At 39.1% G+C, this 8,742-nt stretch overlaps 1 protein-coding gene across 5 annotated transcripts in view; it reads left to right on the top strand.

Annotated features, from left to right (window-relative positions):
* LOC106884241 (solute carrier family 35 member F5) overlaps positions 1 to 8,742 on the top strand; it is a 109,595-nt gene that overhangs the window by 42,209 nt on the left and 58,644 nt on the right. The window contains exon 1 of one of the 5 annotated variants that reach the window (XM_014935508.2): positions 23 to 128. The exons of 2 other annotated variants lie outside the window; for them this stretch is intronic. In XM_014935508.2, the coding sequence (XP_014790994.1) occupies positions 89 to 128 (40 nt within the window). In that variant the 5' untranslated portion in view covers positions 23 to 88. Of the gene's footprint in view, positions 1 to 22; positions 129 to 8,742 lie in introns of those variants that run through there. 2 more of the 5 variants (XM_014935506.2, XM_014935507.2) reach the window with 2 other exon arrangements.

Raw genomic sequence — 8,742 nt, 5'->3', positions numbered from 1 at the left:
AAAAAAAAAAAATTCAAATTAAAATAAGGAAGGCATACAATACACGAAAAAAGCCCCAAAAAAGGGGGAGGGTTAGTATTTATTACCAATGAGGATTTATTTTATACATGATACTATATTATGCTGTTGTGAGTATTTTCTTTCTTACATTTATTTATTTTTTTAAAAATATTTTCGCCAAATTCCTTGTATTTCTTCTCATCTCCAAAAGTAAAACTATTTTTCTAGGTCAACATATAAAGTGATTCAGAATTATTTCCCCTCTTCTAATCAGCGTGGATCTTTGAAAAAGTTTTGTTTCTCTTCTTCAATCGAATGAATTAGATTACTCTAAACAACACTCGTTCATTCATCTTTGCTACGTTCCTAACAATTTGGTTTGTTATTGAGTAAAAGAACGGGTTTTAGGAGGTGACAAGAGCATAGGTGAAGCGAAGGGACCAAGGACTCGACTTTCTGGGATCTTGTTCCTTACTCTCCGGAATTGGTCGAAACTTTTAGTAAAAATTATTAGAATTCACTTGATGCATAATTAACGACCGTTTTTTTTTCTTTTACTATTCTAAAACTGTTGTAAATTAAATTATAAAATTCTCGTTCATTATGCACAAACCCAATAAAACGAAATACCTTGTTTTCCGTTCATGAAAATGTATACATTTTTTTTGCTTCTTTTTTTTTATGGGAAACTGTAGGAAGCCCGATTATTCGAATTGTTTCTTTTTTTTCTTCTTATTCTCCCAATTTTCGTTCCATCGCTATTCTTGTAAATGTTCAAATAGAAAACGAGCGTTGAGTTTTACGTCGGATGAACTTTATTCAAATACACCGAATAATTTTTAGTTTTTTCGTTCGTTTTAATTTGCTCCACGCGCAATAAATTTTATGTTATTCGATTAAACTGGAGTGTGGAGGATGGATTCCAGATGAATCTAAGTTCACATTAAAAAAAAAAAATTTTTTTTAAGAATATATAAATGTATAGAACTCTTTTTTTTACTTGAATTTTATTTCTGATAATATACTTGGTGATCACCTTTTGCCACGAACCAGAGGTGAGTGTGTGTCGACTGCGACATGTACATATGATTGTTTGACCTGCTAATAATAACTGCGAAATATCTTTATTAAACAAATTGAATACGATATCTCCCCCACCTTCACCAAAGAAACTACCTGCTGCTCATGACTGAATAACTTCTCACACATACACACACACCTTGTCTGGCCGGTCAACTGACCGTGAAAAAGGACTCTGTCACATTCGCTGACTCTACAAAACTTGATATTTCGTCTACTCACTGCGCGAGCACTGTTTGCCAGGAGCGATCTATAGAAGTCGATACATTGTGTGTGTGAGTGTGTGTTTACACGTGTGCATATAGCTACGTGTGTACATGGGTAAACAGCATGGATAGCATTATATATGTGGATCTTATTACACGCTGAAGAATTTCCAAGACTCTTTTACATATGTTGCCAGTACCTTTTACAGCTGTAGTCCTTTTGATTACTTTTTGCGAATCCCAGCTTCTCAAGATCGGTGCTGAAGTAATTAGTGCCGTACCTGAGTGCTCCAGTGATTATTGGCAGAAATCCTAAGTTATCTAGATAGAAGACTTGCAGATTTCTCAAGTTTGGCATTATTACTATTATTATTATTATTATTATTCGGGTCACTACCTGGAATCGAACTCGGGATCTTGGGGTTAGTTGCCCGCGCTCTTAACCACTACGCCATATGACTGTGGTGCTTTTTACGGAGCCAGTCAGGCAGCACCGGCAACAATCACACTCAAATGTTGCTTTTTACTTGCCTCTGGTACGAGACCAGTCAGTTGGCACTGGCATCGACCACGGGCATATGGCGTAGTGGTTAAGAGCGCGGGCTACTAACCCTAAGATTCCGAGTTCAATTCCAGGCAGTGACCTGAATAATAATAATAAGTTTGGGACTTCAGCTAGAGTGTATACTTTCTTTGCACTGTCTTAGATCAGTAGGTTGGGTCTATTGTGCTTTCATTTTATTGAAACCTTTACAAGGACCAGGGCCAGCTCAAGGTACTGGCAACCCGGGCAGTCATCCAGGGCACCATGTACTTGGGGGCAGGGGGCGCCAAGCAAATTTCCATGATTGTCAGTTTGTACACTCTGAAATTCAGCTTGGCCAGGACACCAGCAATCCTAGGGCTGGCCCTGAGTTGGACCTTCCATCATCATTTTTCTAGATCGTGGTTTAATGGTAAGAGTATTCAGCTCCCAGTGGCACATTGCCCTTCAGCAGAATACTTTATTTTTTTTTTATTCCTCCAGTCCATACAGTAATTGAAAGGGCCCACCTTGTCACATTTTGTGCCATACTGAATCTCCCTGAGAAAACAGAATTAAGGGAACGTGTGTTTGTTGAGTGCTCAGCCACTTACACATTAATTTTATGAGCAAGTTGTTCTGCAAATCCGATCAACTGGAACCCTTGTCATCGTAACCGACAGAGCACCAATCAAATCGTGTGGTTTTTACCTTCCACATCACTGTAGCTTGTTTCTCTCTGTCCTGGCCACATCATGTCTTATAGGGAGAGAAACATTTTTGAGTAGCTACTTAAGAGCTGGGTGACATTTTTATTGTTGATTCATCCTAGTTAGTCCAGGGTAAACTACTCATCATCATCATCATCATCGTCATTTAACGTCTGCTTTCCATGCTGGCATGGGTTGGACGGTTTGACTGAGGGCTGGCAAACCAGAAGGCTGCACCAGGCTCCAATCTGATCTGGCAAAGTTTCTTCAGCTGGATGCCCTTCCTAACGCCAACCATCCGAGAGTGTAGTGGGTGGTTTTACATGCCACCAGCACAGAAGCCAGTCAGGCAGCACTGGTAACAATTCACACTCAAATGGTGCTTCTTACGTGCCACTGGTATTGGACCAGTCAGGCGGCACTGGCATCGACCACGCTCGAATGGTGCCCCAACAGGTCTTTGCACGCGCAGTTTATTGCCCAATGATTGAAGGATACTCTTAAATGGGCTGGTTATGTGACACTGGCATAGACCATGGTTAGGGTCTCACTTCGCTTGCCGGGTCTTGTTATCACTTCGTAGGCTTCTAAGAATATTGTCATGCATGACTTCTGATATGTCTGTAGCCTCTCTTCTGGTGACCCTTTGCACTTGAGTTCTGTCACTTTGGTTGGTGTATGTCGTAAGTTAGCAATTTCTTTCTTATGTCATTGGCTTCATGTACACAAACTCAATTTATGGCATGGCTTTTTGGTTTAGTGGTCAGTAGATGTTGTCAAAGAGACATGATGCAGCATTCAAAGGCTGTTTGGATTGATGTTAAACCTCTGCCACCTTAGAAAATTACTATTTGTAAATTTCACCATGAGAGATATTCAGCAACAGTACTTTGGAGTAAAGATAATATTTGCCAACATAACATGGCAGTCCTGGTTTAGGACGAATGTTGCTGTAATTTATCCCCAGGAGTGGGGGTACTAGATTCCTTTGTTCGAAAATATAAGGACACAGATCGTCTCGTATAGCCAGCTGGAGACGATGTCTCCTGGGGCTAAATTACAGCAACATTAGTCCTAAACCAGGACTGCCATGTTATGTTGGCAAATAATCTTTACTCCTCTGCCACCTTGTTTGAGTTTTAAGTAAAGGCAGTCTACAATGTTGTTGTGGAAATTCCTGGATTCTACCTAGCACCCCATCTAATAGCCTAAATGTTGGCATAAGCACTGAGAACAGCAGACATGTTTGGAGCTTTTGATTATTGCATGTGAAAAGTTCTGAGGAACTTATCTTCTGGTTACAGGTTCCATTCTAGAAAATATTCTCATCTATTCTGAAGACATCTGTAACATTCCACGCCAGAAATAATCAGATCATTGATAGTAATGTTGTTTGATCAGCTTGTAGTTTTCTGTTTTACAGCCATACAAGAACATTTATCATGACTTTCATAGCTAGATCAAAGCTTTCCCTCCTACCATCCATATTCTTGACATGTATTTTCAGATCCTCTTCAAAGAAGTTCTTTGTTAGGTTGGGGTTTCTGTGGGTCAATTGCATATTCTTTGAATTTTCTTAACAAAAGGACAAATAGTTTACTGAAAGTATAAACATCATTACAGACTGTCACTCTGGAATATGTCTCTATCGAGAGCTTACTGGTGAAGAGCAACAAGATATCAGTGATAATAGTTTAGTATTTTGTCCCGTTATTTGCCGGTCAAGTCTCTTTCTATTTGTGTCCAAGAAGTGACAGTAGAACCATTTTCTATATTTAATTTCAAAAAGTGCCATTCCCAAACAGTGGAAAGAATCTGGGGTAGAGGGAGACCCAAGAAGATATGGAATGAGGTGGTGAAGCCTGACCTTTGAATGTTGGGCCTCACAGAGGCAATGACAAAAGACCAGGACCTCTGGTGATATGCTGTGACTGAGAAGACCCGGCAAATAAAGTGAGTTCACAGCTGTAATCTACACCAGTGTTGCATAACCAGCCCACTCAAAAGTTTCTTGAATCATTGGGTGACATGCCGTGCTTGAGGAGACCTATTGAGTCAAGTACATCATCAGCAAAATCAAATGAAATGGAAATTGTAGTTGTGACCCCTGTGCTGGTAGCACGTTAAAAGCACCATCCGAATGTGGCCAATGCCAGTGCTGCTTTGACTGGCTTCCATGCCAGTGGCATGTAAAAAGTACCATCCGATCATGGTTGATGCCAGCTCCTCTGGCCCCTGTGCCGGTGGTACATAAAAAGCACCCACTACACTCTGAGTGGTTGGCGTTAGGAAGGGCATCCAGCTGTAGAAACTCTGCCAAATCATATTGGGGCCTGGTGTATCCTCCTGGCTTGCCAGACCCCAGTCGAACCGTCTAACCCATGCCAGCATGGAAAACTACATCTCCCTCCCTCTCAGATTTATGATGTGCCAGTCTTGCTGGTGCCATGTAAAAAGCACCCAGTCTGTTCTGTAAAGTGGTTGGCATTAGGAAGGACATTCGGTTATAAAAACCATGCCAAAGTAATCCTCTGACTTGTCAACTCTCATCAACCTGTCCAACCCATACCAGCATGGAAGACAGACGTGAAATGATAATCACACACGCATACACTGATCTTTCTCACCTTTACTCTCTGAGTAAAATGTGTTTCACTAAGGATACCTTTAGTGAGATTGAAGCATACTCCTTGCTTTTGTCTATATGAGACCCTAAGGTATATGCAGAAATAGTCCTTCACTGTTTTTAGAAAAATCCCCCAAAATTCAGTGTCTGCTTAGTGATTCCTTGTGAAGTTACAGACTTCTTTCAGTTCTTTTGCAAAAGCAGGAATTGAATGATTGTCTCAAGATTGTTTAGCATTAATTTGCGAAGAGAGAAATGCCTTGCTGCATAGGATACTAGTCCAGAAAGACAACTTTTCCAGAAAGACCCGGCTCATATTTTTCTATTAGATAAGCAGAGACAATGGAAAACTACTTTTCTAAGAGCACCTGCTGTGATACATGAATTTGTGATTTAACATTCTCCCGGCTAATATCTTATTCACTAAACTATTTCCATTCCAGTTTCAAAATTTCATCCCCAGATCTGTAGGCCACTAATCTTAGAATTTTAATCAGTTACGCTACATGTGTTACCATATCTGATTAGCTAGATTTTAGCACTGAGAAATAGTCTGAATTTAAAGAGAAAAGATTTTGGATTTTGGGAGTAGTCTGAATATAAACATGTAAGGTTAATCAGTCTGTCTTCTCTCTCTTTTCTTACGTTTAGTAATTTTACAGAATATTAAATAATGAGCAAACATTGATTTAAAAATTTTTTTTTTTTTTTTTTTTTCAACATTTAGGTTGATGATAACATATCTGCTCTAATTTTTCAGTTAGAACTAAACCAGTCATGTTTGGCAGTCTCTTCAGTTACTTGCATTGAAAATTGATAGTTTAACTATTGATACTTATAAACAATAGTGATCGGTGTTGTTTGTAAAAAATATTTTCCAGAAATGAGCTGAACGTAAGCCTGCCACCGTTTCAGTTCTTGTTTCTCGCGTGTGAGCATCAGTCACTCACTGCTTTGGTTGTTGTTGTTGTTGACGATGTCGATCTGCTTGCGTACTATTTCACTATTTCCTTATGTCAATTTAGTGTCTTATTATAGAACGGATATATTTTGATGATATGCTAGGCAAACAAATTAAGGAGAAGGCTGGGAATTGAAGCTCTACTGCTGCTCCTCCCTATTAGGGGTTACCATTTTCAGGATCATGTGTCTTTAAAGAGCTAAGTACTTTTTATCCAAATAAAACATTATACAGGGTGTCCACAAAGTCTGAGTACATGGAGTAATTAAAATCATAACATAAACAATTAAATATAAGAAATAATAATTTCTTAAAGTATGTGTTAATCCCCCATGTACCCAGACTTTGTGGACACCCTGTACATTTGCATAAATTTTATGTGAATTTGGTGATCACAGATAAGCACTTTTGCATCGTAATTTAATAACATCCTTGAAATTTTACATAATTTTTGGTAAGTTCTATTTTTTGTAGTTTCCAGATTGCACAGTTTCAACCTTTTACTTGTTTAAAGCCTCGCTATGCCAGAACATTGTGGTTTCATATACAGCTGTTTTCTTGGTTAAATAAAATAGGAATCTACAAAAAAAATTATTTTGAACACTATATCATTTTCTTTCTTTTGTTGAATGACTTTGATATCATCCAAAGATTTAACTGTTTCTCAGTGAACGCACTGATGTGGTTGATGTATATACACGTTAAATGTACTTACTGACAGAATAAGTGCTGAGAAAAGGTGTCACCTTAACCCTCAGAACCCCAGCGGCTGCTTTACCGGCAGCCATGTTCTACTGTTTACAAATACCCCAACAGGTCCTATTCCAGTTGCCAACTGCAGATATAAATACCCCAGCGGCCACTTTACAGGCTGCCATGTGGTACTGTTTACAAATATCCCAGTGGCCACTATTCCGGCCGCCAGCCACAGATACAAATACCCCAGTGGCTGCTTTACCAGCCAGTATTTTCTGTATTGGAAAACCAGACAGTAACTGGTGGGTCGACGGGCACCACAAGTGCCAGTATTGGCAATAAAACAAACAAAGAAAAATGTAAGGACAATGTTACCCTCTATTTGGAATTTTATTTCAATATGAGAGACAGAAAACCCATTTAATGACTCTGAAACAATATTAGGTGGGAAATCATTATTTTGATTCTTTTACCCAGGGAACCTGGGGTGAGGGTGTCAAGGACACTGGGTATCTGGGGTTCAAAGGATTAAGGACTGCTGGCTTTCTTTCCTGGCTGGCCATGTTTGCCTCACATAACCTGGAACCTTTCTGTATAAAGGAGTATTGTTGACCTGGCCCATGATGGTGCGTTTTCAGGTGTCAACAATTACAACACATGTTTTTTAGGGATGTAATTAATATAAAAATAGTCCTGTGCCCTACCAACTGGTCGTTCCACTCCTATTCTGAGGAAACGGTGCACCATTAAGAACAAGTCGTATGAAGTTTATGACTGAAAATTGATCTGTAACTTATAAGCATAATACAAATTAATTAACCCTTATATAAATGGTATTCAAATTAGGGTTCATCACTAAATTATCAGTTCTGTTTGTATAATTCGATATAAGTTAGGTGTGGGCTGTAAGCAGTCTTCTACTTCCCCCTGGAATTTATTAGCCTTTACCAAAATTTGAGACCAATATTTTGGTCCCTGTTTTAAGGTGGTACACTTGCAGAATCGTTACCATTCCATGCAAAATGCTTAGCATCATTTCGTTTGTCTTTACATTCTGAGTTCAAATTCCACCAAGGTCGACTTTGCTTTTCATCTTTTGGGGTCAGTAAAATGAGTACCAGTTAAGCACTGGGGTCAATGTAATCAACTTGCCCCTCACCCTAAATTGCTGGCCTTGTGCCAAAATTTGAAACCAGTATTTTGGTCCCTGTTTGGTTTTCCAAAATATTTTACTGTATATTGTTTCATCATCATCATCGTCGTTTAATGTCTGCTTTCCATGCTGACATGGGTTGGACAGTTTGACTGAGGGCTGGCAAGCAAGAAAGCTGCACCAGGCTCCAATCCGATCTGGCAATGTTTCTACAGCTGGATGCCCTTCCTAATGCCAACCACTCTGAGAGTGTAGTGGGTGCTTTTTACGTGCCACTAGCACGAGGGCCAGTCAGGTGGTACTGGCATTGACCATGCTTGAATGGTGCTTTTTATGTGTCACCGTCAGGGGAACCAGTCAGGCCGCACTGGCATCAGCTATGTTCAGATGGTGCTTTATTTGCCTTTATTGTTTTAATCCACACTCGTTTGATTTCAAATCCTTCAAAGTGTGGATAAAATAACCATTAACCATGTTGATTGAGGGGGAACGATGTTTAATCGATTGCATCAACTACATCTCCCTCCCTCTCAGATTTATGATGTGCCAGTCTTAAAAACCATTATTATTGTTGTGATTTTCTTTGGAAGAATTTTGTATAAATTTTCTATTCTGATGCAGATTGGTTTGTTGTACTTGCTGGCATTTTGAAGATACTAATTACTGATAAACACAGCTTAAAGATGACTTATCTAAATATAGCCATGGACTTCAGTATATATATATATATATATATATATATATATATATTTTTACATATATATATGGCATTAGGAAGGGCATCCAG

Source organism: Octopus bimaculoides, chromosome 2 (genome assembly GCF_001194135.2).
Source record: "Octopus bimaculoides isolate UCB-OBI-ISO-001 chromosome 2, ASM119413v2, whole genome shotgun sequence".
Taxonomy (NCBI): domain Eukaryota; kingdom Metazoa; phylum Mollusca; class Cephalopoda; order Octopoda; family Octopodidae; genus Octopus; species Octopus bimaculoides.
The sequence above is the reverse complement of the archived record's forward strand: the minus strand, read 5'-3'. Positions and strand labels throughout refer to the sequence as shown.